General features: G+C 41.7%; 2 protein-coding genes across 2 annotated transcripts; both read left to right on the top strand.

Annotated features, from left to right (window-relative positions):
• Nucleotides 1–1,297: 1,297 nt before the first annotated feature.
• On the top strand, nt 1,298–5,308 carry LOC109399564 (zinc finger E-box-binding homeobox 1-like). Its single transcript, XM_062855806.1, has 3 exons — nt 1,298–1,511; nt 1,935–2,124; nt 3,741–5,308. The coding sequence occupies exons 1-3, from the start codon at nt 1,486–1,488 to the stop codon at nt 4,431–4,433; spliced, it is 909 nt and encodes a 302-aa protein (XP_062711790.1). The 5' UTR covers nt 1,298–1,485; the 3' UTR covers nt 4,434–5,308.
• Nucleotides 5,309–12,744: 7,436 nt separating this feature from the next.
• On the top strand, nt 12,745–14,230 carry LOC109399105 (small ribosomal subunit protein uS10). The gene is made up of 4 exons (XM_029875274.2): nt 12,745–12,903; nt 13,091–13,243; nt 13,520–13,609; nt 13,864–14,230. Exons 1-4 carry the CDS (start codon nt 12,901–12,903, stop codon nt 13,978–13,980), a joined length of 363 nt encoding a protein of 120 aa, XP_029731134.2. The 5' UTR covers nt 12,745–12,900; the 3' UTR covers nt 13,981–14,230.
• Nucleotides 14,231–21,871: the final 7,641 nt, after the last annotated feature.

Genomic DNA, 21,871 nt, shown 5'->3' with positions numbered 1-21,871 from the left:
CTTGATGCATGTCGAGCATGACGTATGTACATCAGGCTACAGAGCAGCTACCGTTATGGCTTCCGGTCCTCGGAGTCCTAGTCGGTTTGTATTTCGAAAGGATGAAGAACCTTTTCGATATTTGACCCCAGCTGCAGTTTTAGGGTACCTCGACTACGGTTGTAGTCGTTTCGCGTTTCAAGAAAAAGCCGCAACTCATCGTAATCGGTCATGCCAAATACAGAAGTCAACTGCACAGAATTCTTGCCGCAATGAGATGATCATCGACGCAGATTATGATGTAGGTCTCCGTTCTGGTACTCCACGTATATGCAGTAATCCCTCTTCGACCGAACAATGCCCAGCTTCTTGATCTGGCTAGTGAACTTTTGAACAACAGCTCGAGGTCGCCATACAGTGCCTTTCGCCACTTCCACGCCATCCCCGGTGATGCTGCAACACTATCTGGAGCACTGAGGTAGATGACTTCCTTCAGTTCACCACGAAGGGAGCCGATCTTCACCTCCATCTGGTGAAAGAGGCCTTCGCGGACGCCTACCGCAAGGATGATCCTGATCGTTGCTATACGTTTCCTAATAGCCCAGTGCCTGTTCGCTTCATCCTTGAAGGAGTCCTGTTGATAAGATATGCTACCGTTGATTATGTTTCTTCCCATAACTGTTTTGGTAACTGCGAATCGTTGGGCATACTACGTGCTTTCTTCACGAGTATATGATTAATTCTCGCAATCAAACCACACCATTTTGCTCTGAAGTTTAAATACACGATGTCTGTTGCCCTATCCGAATTTATTCGAAAAATTTCGTTCACATATTTGGTACCTTTATTAGTTCTATGAATCTTTAATTTCACTTCCTTACTTTACCAGAGGCAGACGTTTACGGATTCATGACATGTGGACGCCTTTTATACGACACATGCTCATGTAATCTCTCAAAGCATTTCCATTCAAGCCATATTTGTCTAATACCAATCATTGAGGTTTATCCTGACCAATACAAATGAGTATGTTTTTTTTGAAGATAACATACTGCTACTTCTAAGAACTACTGAACTCTTCATCCGAAAATATCGTAATCACAACATAAAAAAAACATCAGTACCCGTTGCAGAACCCACCAAGCCATTGTTGATCGAAATATAATTTCATTAGCATTGAAAGCGCGATTGTATTCCTCGGCCTCATGCCGGAACGCAGTGCGCAGAATCGCATAAACCCGCTTTTTTTAAAAAGCCAAATCTGTCATCGGAACCCTACGACGTCTCTTTCTTCCAATAGGAAAGAAAAGCGAAAGTTTTTTTTTCAGCCGTACTTTTTTTCTTTATGTGAAAAAAGCGACCATGTCATTGTAAGTATACAAGCAGTGCTGAGCTTCGCAAGTGCCGTGTGTGTGACTTCGTGGTTTATTTACCAACCATCCAGCGTCCTGAACTAGTCAAACTCAGCGTAGAATCGTTACCGTGGCGCGCTCCAGCCTGCCGGTGATGGATGTGGAGCAGCACCATTCCTGGTAGGTCGGAAAATTCGGGTGGCAAGAAAATTTTCCAGCAAGGCCCCCTCCGCTAGTTGGGAGAACAAAGATGTCGAAATCAATTTTCTCTCCACACACTCGCTTTGGGCTGCTCATTCGGTTGGTTCTTTCCTGTTCCTTCTCTGCACCTTCTCCGCGTGCCCTAGTTGTGTGTGCTGCCGTTCTTTGCAATTTGTATACAGACGGCGGTGTGCGCGCCAGTAATGCGTATTGTTTCGTTTCCACTTGTTGGGGAGCACCGGGCCGCTCGGTGTAGTGCCTTCTCTTTTACTCTTTTGGCAGCGGGACGCAATCCAGGCGACAGTGCGAGTGTGTGAACATACGGAAGCAGAAGAAGACTCTTTTTGCCTTGATACTTTGATAATTTTTGGATGTTGTGGGGGTGGGCATTCTATCTTGTAGGAGGACTACATCCCATCCAGCGAAAGATGAAGGCGATGACACCGCCGATGAAGATAAACCACTGGGATTGGTCCTCCGGAAGTGTATCATGTGCTTGCTACCGTTCGACGAGCTGGGATCGATCGAAACCGAATCACCGGAAGAGCTGAAGCGAATCGTAGACAATGTGTACAAAATTGCCAAGATCGAGGTGAGTCTGCAATTATTTGCTATAGCATAGATAACAAGATTACAGCGGGTTCAACGTCGGTCATCTATGGGTATAATTTGTGCCTTAGACATTAGCTATTGGCGGTTTCTTCAAAAATCTCGCCTGTGGTTTCAGACATGTGCGACCACGGTGGTACATGGTGTCATGAGATTCTTTGCTTGTATCTACTGCGATGACATGCTGGATGCTAGTTTCACTTGTTTACAGATTTCGATCCCGTCCCTGCGTAGTGTCAATATTTGCTATGGGTCAACTTCTGTATGATTTTGTTTCATTGAAACATATTTTTTTTCCTGTTGGGACCATTTCCACTACGACCAATTGTTGATCTATTGTCATTGGAACATAGGTTCTTCGATATAGTTCTGCTCGTCTGGTTTTCTATATTTTCTTTAATATTTTTTGGTCGAAATGAAGTGTCTTTTGTCAATATGATGATGTGTTATTCCTGCCTTGGCTTCATTTTTCCTTATGTTGGTTCTATGTTCGTTTATTTTCGTTTTGAGGATCATTCCTGTTTGTCTTACGTAGACTTTTCCTTCGTTCGTGTCACATCTCGGGAATCTCGGGTCTGGTGTGTCAGACTTATGCGGTGTATAAGAAGATTTGAAAACTTCTCGCTGAGATCCGCAATATACGGCATGAACACGTACTTCATCTCTTTCTTCTCCTCACTCTGCTGTATACTGTTCTAGTGTCAAACTCATGGTCGAACTACATAGTCGACATTTTAGCGCTTCCATACTTTTTCCTGAAAAATTTGTTTTACGATGTATTAATTGTGTTGCGGTTTTCTGCAGCGTTCGTTAATTTGACTGCTTTTGACTTGTGCTGGAACAGGTTTTCCAAGTGAAATCCAAATATGTTTCATTGGGTCGTTTCGGTGTCCATACTTTCATAAATTTCCCATGCTGTTTGTTTAGTGTCATGTCTATAAATTTTAATTTCCGGGTATCCTCTCCTTTAACAGTGTCGCACAATTTTTCATTGGATTCACTTTTGCTAATGCTAGGAATGACTATTTCTGGCTAAGACGCAATATATCCACGAAATAATAATGGAGCTTCTGTCCGTCTGAGCTTCTGACGAGCTGCTGCTTTGGCTCCTCATGTTTTCGGTCGCTCAATCGCAGTTTTCACGTTTCTAAGAGTTTCTATTTTGCTCCAGCATGCCCGTAAGATCAATTTGATTGCATATTTAAAGGTGTACGGTAAATTGTGTAAGGACAAAATTATATGATGGGACGAGTGGCCTGAGATTGCCAAAAGTTAATCTGCGTAGGTTTTGAACATCTGAACGGAATTACCAGCACATGAAGAATGCGGGTGTTTACTGCTTCTTGTTTTAGAAAGTTCATGGCAAATTATTTCGCTTTAGTTAGTCTTACGAGAGTCCATAAACTTTCAAAAAGTTCCTTGATTTCAATATTCGAACATCAGATGGCAAAATTATTTAAAAACTTACCACTTACATCGGTGTGTTTTAACCTTGAAAATGATGCACAGATCACAGGTATCCTTTTTCTCGACGTTTCTTGAAACCTGTAAAGATAAAACAATAAAACATTAAAAGATGTTTTCTTTTTCCCCGCTCAGGTAACCCCCTCCAATGGCAAAATTGGACCCCTCTGCGGTAGCTGTCGTGCCAAACTGGGCTACAACTTTGATGAGGATGCCTACTACGAAATGCTCAGCAAAATGTACAGCGAAACCGGCGCTCAGAGCCACCAAACCCTGGGCATCATACCCTTGGTGGTTCCCAGGGGCCAGCAACCACCGGGTGGGCCGGAAAACTCCGATTACCCCTCACCGGGTAGCCCCTTGCTGGATGCCGCCTGCGGTACGCTCGTAGTTACCGAAATGGGTCGGGACGAGTCCGACACCTCGTCAGATCTGAAGTGTGTCATCTGCTCCAAGGTGTTCAACTTCAAATCGACCCTTCGGCTGCACATCCGCAGCCATCACAATAGCACCACGATTCGGGAACCGGAAACGCACAAAATCCCACGAAAACCACGCATGTACGAGTGCATCGAGTGCAATCTGAGCTTCAAACTGAAGTACGACTACGACAAACATCAGGCCATGCACAATCGGGCAAATCTGTTCCAGTGCGACACTTGCTACAAACTGTTCAAACACAAATCCTACTATCTGATGCACCGGAATGCAAAACGCTGCAAGGCGATGCCCCTGAATTTGAGTGCCGATGGCATTGGAAGTCTTGTCCGAAGCCAGCCGGCACGGGACCTCGGAAACCTCAGTGAGGGCATCCGGAACACGAGCTAGAAAGATTCATCGAACGTGGAAACCCGTTTATGAGAACGAACCAAGCTTCCTTCGTTTTTGCCATAACTATCATACACACATTATATGTACGTGTTTTTAACAATTATTAGCGTTAGTAGTTACTAATAGATGTTCTTGATGCCGAACGGCGCGAGTGGAGCCTAATCGATACCAAATTTGCCATGTTCCTTCGATCTAGTCCGGAGTTGTCCAACGACAAAATGTTTTTAGTTATGCTAAGTTTGATCGTTTATGTTGATTTACTGTTATATTTTATGTATTTACCAAAATTACAATTGTACAATAAGATTATTTTATTTTTAAAATAACTCCACCCGATACGTTACGGCATCAAACCAATCGGATTCTGGTCTCTTCGTTTTAGTCAATAATCTTGGAAACGAATGTTTAATCAAATCAATACCCACAACAACAGCATAAAACAATAGAAACAGGCACTCGGTAGATTTATTCACAAACAGAACACTTCTTAGGCTATAAGTCAGATTATATCAAGCAACGCTCTATTTATACACAATTCTCTTCGGAATTCCTACGTAAAAGGTAAACTAATTCAAACTAATAGTATTCGACTTCTTTGCTAAGATGGAACAAAACACAAATTTAAACTGAATACAAATGAATGGACATTCAATTCCTAAAAAAAAAACATAAAATCAATGTGCAGCATTTCTTGATGGAGAAGACGATGTGACAATGTGTGAACAAAAAAAAACTGGAAGGAAATGTGTTACTTGTGATGAAACCAATTGTGAAAACAAAACAGAAAAAAACTACATTTAAAGAAATACGCTAGCAATTAGGATCCTACATTTTATCTTCAATGAAAATAAAAGTGATTTTTACAAACCAAATTCGTTGTGTTGAAACTTGCAAGAACTTAAAAGACTAAGCGGACTCCATGATGTTTCTCCTCTTACTTTAATCAATCTCGACCAAAATTACATCATCTTCCCTGTCACCTCCCATGTGATATTTGAGTTACTCAGTAATGTAAGTGCTTTCTAAAAAAAACTTAGATGGCCGGTATTGAATAACCTTGATCTTGAAGAAAAGAAACGCCGCAAGTCCGAAAACATTTTTGTATGACATGGAAGATTTCTTAAATTCCTCCTCCTTCCCTTGGGAATCTCTGAAAGGATTCCCCAAGGAATCACTGAAAGGATTCCCCAAGGAATCTCTGAAAGGATTCCCCAAGGAATCTCTGAAAGGATTCCCCAAGGAATCTCTGAAAGGATTCCCCAAGGAATCTCTGAAAGGATTCCCAAAGGAATCTCTGAAAGGATTCCCCAAGGAATCTCTGAAAGGATTCCCCAAGGAATCTCTGAAAGGATTCCCCAAGGAATCTCTGAAAGGATTCCCCAAGGAATCTCTGAAAGGATTCCCCAAGGAATCTCTGAAAGGATTCCCCAAGGAATCTCTGAAAGGATTCCCCAAGGAATCTCTGAAAGGATTCCCCAAGGAATCTCTGAAAGGATTCCCCAAGGAATCTCTGAAAGGATTCCCCAAGGAATCTCTGAAAGGATTCCCCAAGGAATCTCTGAAAGGATTCCCCAAGGAATCTCTGAAAGGATTCCCCAAGGAATCTCTGAAAGGATTCCCCAAGGAATCTCTGAAAGGATTCCCCAAGGAATCTCTGAAAGGATTCCCCAAGGAATCTCTGAAAGGATTCCCCAAGGAATCTCTGAAAGGATTCCCCAAGGAATCTCTGAAAGGATTCCCCAAGGAATCTCTGAAAGGATTCCCCAAGGAATCTCTGAAAGGATTCCCCAAGGAATCTCTGAAAGGATTCCCCAAGGAATCTCTGAAAGGATTCCCCAAGGAATCTCTGAAAGGATTCCCCAAGGAATCTCTGAAAGGATTCCCCAAGGAATCTCTGAAAGGATTCCCCAAGGAATCTCTGAAAGGATTCCCCAAGGAATCTCTGAAAGGATTCCCCAAGGAATCTCTGAAAGGATTCCCCAAGGAATCTCTGAAAGGATTCCCCAAGGAATCTCTGAAAGGATTCCCCAAGGAATCTCTGAAAGGATTCCCCAAGGAATCTCTGAAAGGATTCCCCAAGGAATCTCTGAAAGGATTCCCCAAGGAATCTCTGAAAGGATTCCCCAAGGAATCTCTGAAAGGATTCCCCAAGGAATCTCTGAAAGGATTCCCCAAGGAATCTCTGAAAGGATTCCCCAAGGAATCTCTGAAAGGATTCCCCAAGGAATCTCTGAAAGGATTCCCCAAGGAATCTCTGAAAGGATTCCCCAAGGAATCTCTGAAAGGATTCCCCAAGGAATCTCTGAAAGGATTCCCCAAGGAATCTCTGAAAGGATTCCCCAAGGAATCTCTGAAAGGATTCCCCAAGGAATCTCTGAAAGGATTCCCCAAGGAATCTCTGAAAGGATTCCCCAAGGAATCTCTGAAAGGATTCCCCAAGGAATCTCTGAAAGGATTCCCCAAGGAATCTCTGAAAGGATTCCCCAAGGAATCTCTGAAAGGATTCCCCAAGGAATCTCTGAAAGGATTCCCCAAGGAATCTCTGAAAGGATTCCCCAAGGAATCTCTGAAAGGATTCCCCAAGGAATCTCTGAAAGGATTCCCCAAGGAATCTCTGAAAGGATTCCCCAAGGAATCTCTGAAAGGATTCCCCAAGGAATCTCTGAAAGGATTCCCCAAGGAATCTCTGAAAGGATTCCCCAAGGAATCTCTGAAAGGATTCCCCAAGGAATCTCTGAAAGGATTCCCCAAGGAATCTCTGAAAGGATTCCCCAAGGAATCTCTGAAAGGATTCCCCAAGGAATCTCTGAAAGGATTCCCCAAGGAATCTCTGAAAGGATTCCCCAAGGAATCTCTGAAAGGATTCCCCAAGGAATCTCTGAAAGGATTCCCCAAGGAATCTCTGAAAGGATTCCCCAAGGAATCTCTGAAAGGATTCCCCAAGGAATCTCTGAAAGGATTCCCCAAGGAATCTCTGAAAGGATTCCCCAAGGAATCTCTAAAAGGATTCCCCAAGGAATCTCTGAAAGGATTCCCCAAGGATTCTCTGAAAGGATTCCCCAAGGAATCTCTGAAAGGATTCCCCAAGGAATTTCTGAAAGGATTCCCCAAGGAATCTCTGAAAGGATTCCCCAAGGAATCTCTGAAAGGATTCCCCAAGGAATCTCTGAAAGGATTCCCCAAGGAATCTCTGAAAGGATTCCCCAAGGAATCTCTGAAAGGATTCCCCAAGGAATCTCTGAAAGGATTCCCCAAGGAATCTCTGAAAGGATTCCCCAAGGAATCTCTGAAAGGATTCCCCAAGGAATCTCTGAAAGGATTCCCCAAGGAATCTCTGAAAGGATTCCCCAAGGAATCTCTGAAAGGATTCCCCAAGGAATCTCTGAAAGGATTCCCCAAGGAATCTCTGAAAGGATTCCCCAAGGAATCTCTGAAAGGATTCCCCAAGGAATCTCTGAAAAGATTCCCCAAGGAATCTCTGAAAGGATTCCCCAAGGAATCTCTGAAAGGATTCCCCAAGGAATCTCTGAAAGGATTCCCCAAGGAATCTCTGAAAGGATTCCCCAAGGAATCTCTGAAAGGATTCCCCAAGGAATCTCTGAAAGGATTCCCCAAGGAATCTCTGAAAGGATTCCCCAAGGAATCTCTGAAAGGATTCCCCAAGGAATCTCTGAAAGGATTCCCCAAGGAATCTCTGAAAGGATTCCCCAAGGAATCTCTGAAAGGATTCCCCAAGGAATCTCTGAAAGGATTCCCCAAGGAATCTCTGAAAGGATTCCCCAAGGAATCTCTGAAAGGATTCCCCAAGGAATCTCTGAAAGGATTCCCCAAGGAATCTCTGAAAGGATTCCCCAAGGAATCTCTGAAAGGATTCCCCAAGGAATCTCTGAAAGGATTCCCCAAGGAATCTCTGAAAGGATTCCCCAAGGAATCTCTGAAAGGATTCCCCAAGGAATCTCTGAAAGGATTCCCCAAGGAATCTCTGAAAGGATTCCCCAAGGAATCTCTGAAAGGATTCCCCAAGGAATCTCTGAAAGGATTCCCCAAGGAATCTCTGAAAGGATTCCCCAAGGAATCTCTGAAAGGATTCCCCAAGGAATCTCTGAAAGGATTCCCCAAGGAATCTCTGAAAGGATTCCCCAAGGAATCTCTGAAAGGGATCCCAAAGAAATCTCTGAAAGGATTTCCAAAGGAATCTCTTAAAGGATTCCCAAAAGAATCTCTGAAAGGATTTCCAAAGGAATCTCTTAAAGGATTCCCAAAAGAATCTCTGAAAGGATTCCCAAAGGAATCTCTGGAAGGGTTCCCTAAGGAATCTCTGAAAGGATTCCCTAAGGAATCTCTGAAAGGATTCCCTAAGGAATCTCTGAAAGGATTCCCTAAGGAATCTCTGAAAGGATTCCCTAAGGAATCTCTGAAAGGATTCCCTAAGGAATCTCTGAAAGGATTCCCTAAGGAATCTCTGAAAGGATTCCCTAAGGAATCTCTGAAAGGATTCCCTAAGGAATCTCTGAAAGGATTCCCTAAGGAATCTCTGAAAGGATTCCCTAAGGAATCTCTGAAAGGATTCCCTAAGGAATCTCTGAAAGGATTCCCTAAGGAATCTCTGAAAGGATTCCCTAAGGAATCTCTGAAAGGATTCCCTAAGGAATCTCTGAAAGGATTCCCTAAGGAATCTCTGAAAGGATTCCCTAAGGAATCTCTGAAAGGATTCCCTAAGGAATCTCTGAAAGGATTCCCTAAGGAATCTCTGAAAGGATTCCCTAAGGAATCTCTGAAAGGATTCCCTAAGGAATCTCTGAAAGGATTCCCCAAGGAATCTCTGAAAGGATTCCCCAAGGAATCTCTGAAAGGATTCCCCAAGGAATCTCTGAAAGGATTCCCCAAGGAATCTCTGAAAGGATTCCCCAAGGAATCTCTGAAAGGATTCCCCAAGGAATCTCTGAAAGGATTCCCCAAGGAATCTCTGACAGGATTCCCCAAGGAATCTCTGAAAGGATTCCCCAAGGAATCTCTGAAAGGATTCCCCAAGGAATCTCTGAAAGGATTCCCCAAGGAATCTCTGAAAGGATTCCCCAAGGAATCTCTGAAAGGATTCCCCAAGGAATCTCTGAAAGGATTCCCCAAGGAATCTCTGAAAGGATTCCCCAAGGAATCTCTGAAAGGATTCCCCAAGGAATCTCTGAAAGGATTCCCCAAGGAATCTCTGAAAGGATTCCCCAAGGAATCTCTGAAAGGATTCCCCAAGGAATCTCTGAAAGGATTCCCCAAGGAATCTCTGAAAGGATTCCCCAAGGAATCTCTGAAAGGATTCCCCAAGGAATCTCTGAAAGGATTCCCCAAGGAATCTCTGAAAGGATTCCCCAAGGAATCTCTGAAAGGATTCCCCAAGGAATCTCTGAAAGGATTCCCCAAGGAATCTCTGAAAGGATTCCCCAAGGAATCTCTGAAAGGATTCCCCAAGGAATCTCTGAAAGGATTCCCCAAGGAATCTCTGAGAGGGATCCCAAAGAAATCTCTGAAAGGATTTCCAAAGGAATCTCTTAAAGGATTCCCAAAAGAATCTCTGAAAGGATTTCCAAAGGAATCTCTTAAAGGATTCCCAAAAGAATCTCTGAAAGGATTCCCAAAGGAATCTCTGGAAGGGTTCCCTAAGGAATCTCTGAAAGGATTCCCTAAGGAATCTCTGAAAGGATTCCCTAAGGAATCTCTGAAAGGATTCCCTAAGGAATCTCTGAAAGGATTCCCTAAGGAATCTCTGAAAGGATTCCCTAAGGAATCTCTGAAAGGATTCCCTAAGGAATCTCTGAAAGGATTCCCTAAGGAATCTCTGAAAGGATTCCCTAAGGAATCTCTGAAAGGATTCCCTAAGGAATCTCTGAAAGGATTCCCTAAGGAATCTCTGAAAGGATTCCCTAAGGAATCTCTGAAAGGATTCCCTAAGGAATCTCTGAAAGGATTCCCTAAGGAATCTCTGAAAGGATTCCCTAAGGAATCTCTGAAAGGATTCCCTAAGGAATCTCTGAAAGGATTCCCTAAGGAATCTCTGAAAGGATTCCCTAAGGAATCTCTGAAAGGATTCCCTAAGGAATCTCTGAAAGGATTCCCTAAGGAATCTCTGAAAGGATTCCCTAAGGAATCTCTGAAAGGATTCCCTAAGGAATCTCTGAAAGGATTCCCTAAGGGATCTCTGAAAGGCAGTGGCGTCGCGTAACCTCACTTTTTACCTGTGCACCGACCATAAAACTAGCAATTGCAGGGGATTTATGATCAAAATCAAAATATAAATGAGTCAAAGCAGCTATTCTCGTCATTTTCTAATTATTACAAGCAAATTTGCTCAAAAAATTCAAGAATTTATAATTGGTGCACAGGTAAAAAGTGAGGTTACGCGACGCCACTGCTGAAAGGATTCCCTAAGGAATCTCTGAAAGGATTCCCTAAGAAATCTCTGAAAGGATTCCCTAAGAAATCTCTGAAAGGATTCCCTAAGGAATCTCTGAAAGGATTCCCTAAGGAATCTCTGGGGATCTCTGCAAGGATTCCCTTGGGGATCTCTGCAAGGATTCCCTTGGGGATCTCTGCAAGGATTCCCTTGGAGATCCCTGCAAGGATTCCCTTGCGGATCTCTGCAAGGATTCCCTTGGGGATCTCTGCAAGGATTCCCTTGGGGGAATCTCTGCAAGGATTCCTTTGGGGGAATCTGCAAGGATTCCCGAAGGAATCTCTGCAAGGATTCCCAAGGGAATCTCTGCAAGGATTCCCAAGGGAATCTCTGCAAGGATTCCCAAGGGAATCTCTGCAAGGATTCCCAAGGGAATCTCTGCAAGGATTCCCAAGGGAATCTCTGCAAGGATTCCCAAGGGAATCTCTGCAAGGATTCCCCAAGGAATCTCTGCAAGGATTCCCAAGGGAATCGCTGCAAGGATTCCCAAGGGAATCTCTGCAAGGATTCCCAAGGGAATCTCTGCAAGGATTCCCAAGGGAATCTCTGCAAGGATTCCCAAGGGAATCTCTGCAAGGATTCCCAAGGGAATCTCTGCAAGGATTCCCAAGGGAATCTCTGAAAGGATTCCCAAAGGAATCTCTGCAAGGATTCCCAAAGGAATCTCTGCAAGGAGTCCCAAAGGAATCTCTAAAAGGATTCCCAAAGGAATCTCTGAAAGGATTGCCAAAGGAATCTCTAAAAGGATTCCCAAAGGAATCTGAAAGGATTCCAAAAGGGATCTCTGCAAGGATTCTCAAGGGAATCTCTGAAAGGATTTCCAAAGGAATCTCTGAAAGGATTCCCAAGGGAATCTCTGCAAGGATTCTCAAGGGAATCTCTGCAAGGATTCCCAAGGGAATCTCTGCAAGGATTCCCAAGGGAATCTCTGCAAGGATTCCCAAGGGAATCTCTGCAAGGATTCCCAAGGGAATCTCTGCAAGGATTCCCAAGGGAATCTCTGCAAGGATTCCCACGGGAATCTCTGCAAGGATTTCCACGGGAATTTCTGCAAGGATTCCCAAGGGAATCTCTGAAAGGATTCCCAAAGGAATCTCTGCAAGGATTCCCAAAGGAATCTCTGCAAGGAGTCCCAAAGGAATCTCTAAAAGGATTCCCAAAGGAATCTCTGAAAGGATTGCCAAAGGAATCTCTAAAAGGATTCCCAAAGGAATCTCTGAAAGGATTTCCAAAGGAATCTCTGAAAGGATTGCCAAAGGAATCTCTAAAAGGATTCCCAAAGGAATCTCTGAAAGGATTTCCAAAGGAATCTCTGAAAGGATTCCCAAAGGAATCTGAAAGGATTCCAAAAGGGATCTCTGCAAGGATTCCCAAGGTGATCTCTAGAAGAATTCCCGTAGCAATCTTGAATTTTCTTTGACAACTGTTAAAAATATTTTGTTCGGGGTAATCATCTATTCAGGGAAATCATATTCGGGGTAATGGGATTCGAGGTACTGGACCATTCGGGGTAATGGAATTTGTTCCCTATTATGTAATGGATTTCACAATCGGAATTTAGCTTACCTTTTAATTATTTTCGATGGAAGTGTGTAAAAGCGATTTAGGATGAATTTTAGATGAAGGGTTCTCTTTTTAACGATCTCAGTACAACAATCTTTAAACTTTGAAATAATTGGAAAAAATGTCCGAAAATCACATCACTTGCAAAAAGATCTCCACCGTTCACACGCACACGTTCAAACAAAAACCGCCCAAAAATTTCGGCTGCGTACCACTTGTAAACACAGAGAAAACGCATAAGTTTGCGTTCCTCTCTCAGGCGCGTGTGACGGACCGGGCTCTCTCGCGCGCGCTACCAGTCGAAGCACTGGCCGCCTCGTTTGACATTTCAAACCCTCGACTCGTCCATTTCGTTCAATGCTCTACAAGTGAGAAGTTCTGACTGGTTCAGCGCTGATCAAAAAAGCTTGATTACCTCGACCAGGATATCAGTTGACACTATCTGAACGCGCTAAAATGGTAATTAGAATGGTTCCTTACAATTTGCGGTACACGTAAGTTAGATTTTGTTTGTAAAAATATCGAAATTGTTGAAAAGTTGCCTTGCAAGCAATGTTAGGTTATGTTGTGATTTGGATCCTTCCACATGTGCAGGAAGAAACAGCATCCGGAAAATCTAATTTTGTGTTGCTTCGCTTGCTTTCAGGCCGCCACTGGAAAGGACGTTGAGAAGCCCGTCGCCGAGGCCGCGACTGTGCACCGCATTCGCATCACGCTGACCTCGCGCAATGTCCGCAGTCTGGAGAAGGTTTGCGCTGATCTGATCAGCGGAGCCAAGAAGCAGAAGCTGCGTGTCAAGGTGAGTCATGGACCGTCCCTGCAGCTATACGACGATTAGGTCGCATTTACCTGGGGGGCTTCGAACGTAAACAAACCTGTTCCTTGCCCTAGTTAAGTAGATGCAAAAGCAAAACAAATTTCTTTGACTAAATTATTGCCAGCTCGTCCACAGCGGTCGTAAGATTGAGGGAATTTAACAGTTACTTCTACTATAGAATAATTGATCCTTTGGAGTGGTCCTCCAACTGAGATAAACATCCAAATCACTAATTCATTGTTGTTTCTTCTTCCACAGGGCCCCGTCCGCATGCCGACCAAGATTCTGCGTATCACCACCCGTAAGACCCCTTGCGGTGAGGGTTCCAAGACTTGGGATCGCTTCCAGGTGAGTTCAGGGAAATTATGTTCACCCTTTCGAAACAGGCAGACTATAAACCAAAGTGAATGTCTGATTGCATTGACATCATTTATGAAAGTCGCGCCGAGAGCAAACTGTTCCTCGTCATAGTGCTTGATCGATGCCTCGAAATCTTTTCAAGTCTCTAATGGTTCAGACACTCGAATCTCGTCCCAAAATCAGTTTAATTTTCAATTCAAACAACTATGTTTCTAACGACAATTTTCCTCTTCTTCTCCCAGATGCGCCTGCACAAGCGTATCATCGATCTGCACTCGCCATCGGAGATCGTCAAGCAGATCACCTCGATCAACATCGAACCCGGTGTAGAGGTTGAGGTGACCATCGCCGACCCTTAAGCGATTCGCGCGAGATCCACCAGCAACGCGAAGGAGAGGGACAAGTCAAGGCGCGATGACGATTCTCTTGCCCAGAGCGTTGAAATAGAGCAGACATAAAAAGCCGATCAAATAACATTGTTATGCCAAAAACTTTGTCTTCGCTTCCTCTCTGTACGTTGGGGGAACGCACCTTCCAACTTGCGTTCCGAAATCGGTACCAACTTTTTATATTAAAAAGTTACAAAAAAATAAAAGAACATAAAAAAGAGCCAGAACAGTGTTACGATTTAAAGAAAGAAGTGTCTTGCAAATTAAACAGGGTAAAACTGCCATATTGTTTTCAAAACCCCTACCTTTTGTACTATAATTCCAATTAGGCAAGTAGAACCATCTCGGCAGGGGTCCTATTTTGGGCACTGTTCTGCTTTAACTCAGCCAATTCTAAACCAAGTGACACAATTTTTAGAACGCGATGAGATACGTGTATCTAGCCGCGTACAAAATTTCAAGTCAATTGGTTTGAAATTGACTGAGTTATAGCGAAGAGTGCCCAAAATGCCGGCCGCTGCTCAAGTGGTTCGCTACTCTAGGAAAAAAAAATTTAGTAACTGAATTTTTCATTCATCACCCCACAAACTCTCCTTAAGAAAAAATACATATTTTGATATAAAATTTCAACCAGCAGATATACTCTACACGGCTTCTCCAATTATGATTGTACTACCTACTCCAAGTTTTTTTTTTTTTTTTTTGTTATCAATATGTAAGAGTCGATGTTGGTAATATGGTGTTATACTGGCCACTTTCAATGTTACTTTCGGCTACATGAAGATTGATAAACCACCCAAGAAATCAATTTTATTCGATCTACCAATTGCAATTGAGAATTACGCACAAAAGACTGAAATAATCGAAATCTTCTTCATCATCTTTATTTTTCTCTTACTCTCCCACTCTCATTAGCTGTAATTCACGTTCGGAAGGAACCCTGAAAAACACAAAAGAAATCCCGAACAGAATCCCTGATAGGATCCTTAAGGTGAAACGGGACGCCGTGTTATTTTTCCTATCTTGCCTCTCTTTCTAACAATTTGCCTCGCGATTTTGAAGATGGTAATCTCGAGTTCTATCGCACTGAAGATGCTGAAAAACAATCAGCATATGCACTGCAAGTGAGCATACACAGTGATAGGTTTTTGTTGCAAAATATGAAGTAGAATCTGAGATTACCATCTTAGTAGCAACAGAGCAATGGCGGATATTTCCCCGACCGTCCCGTCCGCCCTTAAAGAAATCATGCAAGGAATCCCGGCTCGAAGCTCGGCAGGACTCCCTGAAAGAATAATTGAATAAATCCCGGGAGGAATGTCAAAAAACGGGAACAATCTTAGGAGGGGCCCCGACAGGAATCCTGGCACGAATACCTAAAAGAATCCCGCAAGATTATGAAGATTCGCCGGAATCTCAGGGCTGGTAGCAAGAACTGATGGTCAAAATAGTTATTTTAGTGACCAAATTCTCGAAAATAGTGACCAAATAGTGACTTGCAGATACCAAAAAAGTGGCTAAATAGTGACTTTTGGCACAAAAAATTGCTTAGTGAGGAAACATTGTAGGACGAATTTGATTCAGAAAATCCTGGGGTACCGCATTATGAAAAAAATCAAGACAAACTTTCATGCTTCATTCCTAAAATTGTACAAAGCTGCATGTACAATCAGGTCTTTTTTTACGCGGTTTTCATTTACGCGGCCGCGTAAATGAAAACTCCATACAAAAAAAAATTTCATCGTCTTATTTTTGCATGATTCGTCGAGAAATGGTGAGACTTTTTTTACGCGGTTTTTCGAATTTTGAACTGAGTTTTTTTTTACGCGGTACGTATCCCCCGCGTAAAAAAAACCTGACTGTATCTACAATTTTCTAGCATATATTGTGCAGAACTAGATGAGAATGGCATGAATGTAAATAGATGTGACAACATTGATCTTTAGTCGGTCCCGATAGAAACCCTTTAGGCAACATTGATGGAATTTCTGGAAAAAATATTGATGAAGTTAAAAAAAAATTGACAGATGTCCAGGTTGATAAAGAAATTTTTGCAATTGCGTTGCTTATTTCCCTACTTTTCACTCGCGGTAGCAATCATATAACAGCCTACTTTTCTTCACTAAAGCAAAACTGCCCCCACTCGCAAAACAGTCCCATATGAATAGGAAACCCAGCAAAGATGGGACTGTTATGCGAGTGGCGGCAGAAAAGTGCCGAAAAGTGCTACTTTTCGGCACTCTTTTGAGTACTGAAAAGTGGAACTTTTCGGCACCTTTGCTTACGCAAACTTTTTACTAACTGACACATTTTCCGTTGGTTCAGCTGTTGCGTCTACATCCACTGAGCAATCGTCCGAATCAGGGAGATTTAGTTTAGTGCAGATCAGGCATAGAAACACTATCTGAAACTCCCTTCTCTTGTCCATACTGCTGTTTGATGATGGCGGAAGAATGAAAAACTGTGACACCTACTACGCCATAGCCTACCTGATCAAACATAACAACCGCCCTGTCGTGCATGAGTTTCCACGTGGTTCTACCTGATTTCATGTTTGTGTAGCTAGGAAGATTATCCTGAATGAGTATTTTTCGCAAGTGCAAAAAACTTTGTATGCAACTCGTTGCAAAACTCGATTTTTTCAGCACTCGTCGTATTTATCCAACTCGGCAAGCCTCGTTGGATAAATGTACGACTCGTGCTGAAAAAATCATCATTTTGCAACTTGTTGCATAAATAACTATTTGGCGATTTTATCTGAGGAATTAAAGAAGACACACACTGAAGTTTATTGAACAAGATTCTGAATAGTTTTCTGTGAACATAATTGCGGATATTTCCTTCGCATTTGTGGACCGATTAAAGGTGAACATTTTTGAGTGATATTTGCAAAAATTGCAACAGAAAATTCTGTCAAGAAAAAAAATAACAATATTACAATCTTCATACTTTGTGGCAGTGCATCGAATGCGCAATTTCTTATGAAACTCTTGGAGAACTTGATGTATGTTTTCTGTCATGAATTTCACCATGTTGGAATAATAGATAGACAAATGCTTAAAAATGTGTTAATAAATTTGAGTAGGGGGATTAGGGGCATAATGGACACCCGGGGCGAAATGGACACCCCTGTTTTTGCCGAAACCGTTGACTTTTATGTAAAACTTTTAATGCATAAGTGTAAAGGAACAATCCATGGTCCTACTTTTCAAAAGTACCATTTATATTGCTCCAAAATAACCAAAATATCATTGAAATTGAAATATGTTTTTCATATGGGGAAATTCTTATAATTTCGAAGCAGCAGCAAATAAGGTATTATGAGTGTTGGAGTGTGTCCACCATAAAAACAATTGATTTGTTACCTTATCTACATGTATACAAAGATTAAACAATGGATGAAGTATTTTATTTTTGATCAGAATTTACTCAAAATAGCAATTTTAATGTTGCAGTCGATTCGGGGCGAAATGAACACCGGCTATTACGAATGGATGTACTAGCTTTGCATACTGTTAGGCGTTTTAGAAAGTTTGGAAAAAATCAATACGATTATTTTTGCCTAAAATTTATTTTATTAACTTTGATGTTATGTAAACTCGTCTAAGATGAAGTATTATATCTGTGGCATTGATCTCCGTAGGCATATTACTTAACTGATACTATGTAATCAAAGAATTAGCATAAAATATGTAGGGGTGTCCATTATGCCCCGATGGGTGTCCATTTCGCCCCGTACCTTTCCTGCCAGCCCTAAAAACACACGATTTAAAATTCGATATTTCTTCACAATAAAGACATTTTACCTACTGTAAATTATTGAAATACATAGGAAACAAGTTAAAGCCAACTGATAATATGTTAAGTTTTTCATCGCTATACAGGTCTAACGTACTCATTTGATGATGATTAACCTGGGCTTGTTAGGGGAATATCTGTAAATAAAAGAAAATCGGGTTAAGTACGGTTCCTTTGAATTCCACTAAGAATTTGCATCCTTTGACAGATACGTATTTCGACCTCAACTGTAAGGTCGTCTTCAGTGTCTTGTACTTGACACGACTCAAGTACAAGACACTGAAGACGACCTTACAGTTGAGGTCGAAATACGTATCTGTCAAAGGATGCAAATTCTTAGTGGAATTCAAAGGAACCGTACTTAACCCGATTTTCTTTTATTTATGTACTCATTTGCTTAGGGTGTCCATTATGCCCCTAATCCCCCTAAGTTCTCTAATATGATTTCTAGAATATTTTTGCAAGAATTTTCTCAAAATTAAAAAAAATAAATTAATGGAAACAAATAACAGAAAGTAATTAAACTATTTTGGTGGAATTCTTTAAATATTTCCCTACATACCCCCTTCCTAAGTAACACACATGTTATATAAAAGTTACGACAGCGCAAGTTTTGGTTGTATAGAAGTTTAGTATACGTTATTTCAACACAATGTTAGAATTACGTAAAATAGACTTCTATACAACCAAAACTTGCGCTGCCGTAACTCTATTATAACATGTGTGTTGCTTGGGTTGGAAAATTTCAGAAGAATTACAATAAGAAAACTCCAGTTTGCCTAGTGGTTAAGGCTATGGATCGCCAATCCGGAGACGGCGGGTTCGATTCCCGTTCCAGTCGGGAAAATTTTCTCGACTCCCTGGGCATAGTGTATAATTGTACTTGCCTCACAATATACAAATTCATGCAATGGCAGGCAAAGAAAGCCCTTCCCAGTGGGGACGTAGAGCCATAAAGAAGAAGAACAAGAAGAAAACAAGGTTTTTTAATACATATGAAAACGTAATAGAATTCCTAATTTACTTAAAACGTCTTATATTATCATTTACTAATTTATTTAAATTGTTTCATAGTTTCTGGTGAAATTTTAATAATATGTTGTTTCAGGCATTCTGGGAGAATTTGGGACTTAAAATAGTGACCAAGTCATTAAATAGTCACTAGATTTCCGCAACAGTTTTACTGCTTTCAGTTTTGATCTAGGTCGTCCCAAAACTCCATGAAATGTAGGTACAGGATCTACAAGCGAAACTAGTATTATACGAATGACTACTCTATACGCCCCAGACCAATGACCCTTCTAACAAGTAAATGGAGCATTGTATTGAACTGTATAGATGGTACAGATCTTACAAGATCTCCATGGAATATAAGCCTATGTGTTCAGTCCACAAACAACCAGTGCTTGTGCAGGTCTGTGAAGGTCCGTAATGTAATAATGTCCGCAAAGGAATATAGAGGTCTGCAAAGATCTGATCTGAGATTATTCAAGGTCTTTTGGTTGTTCCGTGCACGGTGCGCTCTCATTATTTGAGGTGTTTTAAAAATTGAAATTAACAATTTTTAAAACAACAATTTCAACACCGTGAAATTACAAGGGCATTACATACTTTTGGGCGTTTATCTGTGTATAAAGATGCCTGTTCCAATTAACAAAATAGATTCCAATTCGTAAAACCACGCTTCACTATGAAATCTGAGACCACATTTACCGAGAAAAGCGATCATGACGACCAAATGTTTTCTCAGAGGTATTTAATGGCCAATATGATGATTTTATATTGGAATATTTTTTTTTTTCAATGTCTCCCAGGGATCCTAAAGAAAAAAAAATGACTTCTTTAATGTGGCATCGTTTAATAATTTAACAATTTTGGATATTTTTAATCCGTATTTTTTTTCAATTTCCGAAAATAGTTGAAAAAAGTGACTTTTTAGGTGAAAATAGTGACTTTAGTGACCTGACCTTGAAAAAAGAGACTTTTTAGTGACCAACCCAAAAAAGTGACTAAGTCACTAAAAAGTGACTTGCTACCAGCCCTGGAATCTTTGAAAGAATACTACACTGAACGGCGGCTTGCGGTGAAAATTACTATTCTGAGGGTCAATTTAAATGCACAACGCCACTAAATTTGTGCAGACTGTGTTTCGTTTTAATTCAACAGAATTATGTTTTCAATTTTACCATGGACTCGATTTTCAATTAAAAAAGTTCCTGTTGGCAGCCGGATTCGAACCAAGAACCTTGACATCACCAGGCTCGCACGCTACCACTCAGCTATCGAACCGGTTGATGTGAGAAGAAACAAAACGCACACAAAAAGCGTTGGTGGGTCGATGATCATGTTTTGCCATGGTAAATTTAAAAACATTTTTATGCTTGTCATTACTGCAAGGCTCCTTTCAGTGTAGTTGGAATCTTTGGAGTAATCCTAGCTGGAACCCCTATCCTTTACGAAATCCCGGAAGGGATCTTTGAGAGAACTCCAGCAGTAACCCTGAAGGAATGCCGACTAGAACACTTGGAAGAATGGTGTAGCATTGATTATACGTCGTTTTCAAAATTTGTTACTGAAATGATTTCCAGCGCCGCTTCGCGATTAAAGTCTTCAAGGAAACCTGGCCCAGATAGTATTCCATCAACTTTCCTGAAGAGGAATATTGAAACTCTGCTCGTTCTTATTCGCCACGTGTTCAACTTATCTCTGTCAGTTGGAGTGTCCCCGTCCATTTGGAAAAATGCCACCATGTTTCCCGTACATAAGAAGGGACAACGGAAGGACGTTGAAAATTATCGAGGTATTTCGTCTCTGTGTGCCTTCTCCAAATTGTTCGAGCTTGTAGTAATGGAACCTTTGTCGGCTCACTGCAAAAGACATCTAAGCAGCGATCAACATGGATTCGGCCCAGGCAAATCTACAACCACCAATATTCTGTGTCTTACGTCATTCATTGGCGATAGCTTCGCACAAAACGTACAAACGGGCGCCATATATCTATCTGCAGTATTTGATAAGATCAATCACGCAATAGCAATAGCCAAATTAGAAAGATTTGGCATTAGCGGAAATATCCTGCGCTGGCTTAGTTCATACTTCTGCTAGGAAATTGACTTCCTCGATCGGAGGATTCCAATCTGCTACCACGTCTGGAATTCCTCAAGGCAGCCATTTGGGGCCGTTGATTTTCTTGATTTATTTCAATGATGTCAACGTTGAATGGCATTTCCGGAAGCAATATCTGAAGGAATCCCGGGAGGAACTCTGGGGAGATTCTCGAGAGCAGTGCCTGAAGAAATCCCGGAAAGAGTTCCTGAAGGTATCTCGAGAAAATCTCATCTAATCTCAACTCACTTCTCTACCCTCCATCTTACTGTCTTCTTTGCCCTCTATCCTACGCTCTATCATCAACTCTACCATCTGCCCTACCCGCTACCCTGTCCTCTACCATAACCACTGCTTTATCCTTTACCCTACCTTCTACGGTACCCTCTACTGCTACTCTATCCCTTCATCATACTCTCTATACAGTGCTTAATTGTACCGTCTACCTTACTCTCTAACCTAACCATTCTCCTACCCTCAACCCTACCGTCTACCAACCCTCTACCCTAACCTTCTACCCCACCCCCTCTACCCTTTTATTCATCACGCCCGATGGATAGATTCCATTTCCGTGCTCGTCATCTTGGATTCCCACGATTGATAGATATCCATATTGCATGCTATCATAGTTCAAGCTATAATTCCGAGGCCAACATTTTGGATATTGGCCGCCATATTGGATTTCAAAATGGCGTCAAATATCGCAGTTTTTCCTTAAACTTAATGCATTTTTTATTCGTTGATAGACTTTCGAGCAAATCTTCGAAGAGAAAAAATAAATACTCACACGTGCGTACAATGTTGTTTTCGTTAGCAGTGACAAAACCAAATCTATGGGAAAAGCGGTGGGAAAATATTTTGGTGGGACAAAATTTTTCGCGTGTGGGTCTATTACGGGGCAAAACCCCCAATAACAAAGGTTTTTCTTTTCTTGCTTTCTCCAGTTTTTCCTAGTTCT

Source organism: Aedes albopictus, chromosome 3 (genome assembly GCF_035046485.1).
Source record: "Aedes albopictus strain Foshan chromosome 3, AalbF5, whole genome shotgun sequence".
Taxonomy (NCBI): Eukaryota; Metazoa; Arthropoda; class Insecta; order Diptera; family Culicidae; genus Aedes; species Aedes albopictus.
This window is presented reverse-complemented; position numbering and strand designations above follow the sequence as displayed.

Excerpts from the sequence above, each read along its gene's own strand:
- LOC109399105 (XM_029875274.2), top strand. Across the intron at positions 13,244-13,519 it reads AGCAGAAGCTGCGTGTCAAG|GGCCCCGTCCGCATGCCGAC; the intron begins GTGAGTCATGGA and ends CTTCTTCCACAG. Across the intron at positions 13,610-13,863 it reads AGACTTGGGATCGCTTCCAG|ATGCGCCTGCACAAGCGTAT; the intron begins GTGAGTTCAGGG and ends TTCTTCTCCCAG.
- LOC109399564 (XM_062855806.1), top strand. The coding sequence starts at position 1,486 with ATGGATGTGGAGCAGCACCATTCCTG. Across the intron at positions 1,512-1,934 it reads GTGGAGCAGCACCATTCCTG|GAGGACTACATCCCATCCAG; the intron begins GTAGGTCGGAAA and ends TCTATCTTGTAG. Across the intron at positions 2,125-3,740 it reads ACAAAATTGCCAAGATCGAG|GTAACCCCCTCCAATGGCAA; the intron begins GTGAGTCTGCAA and ends TTCCCCGCTCAG.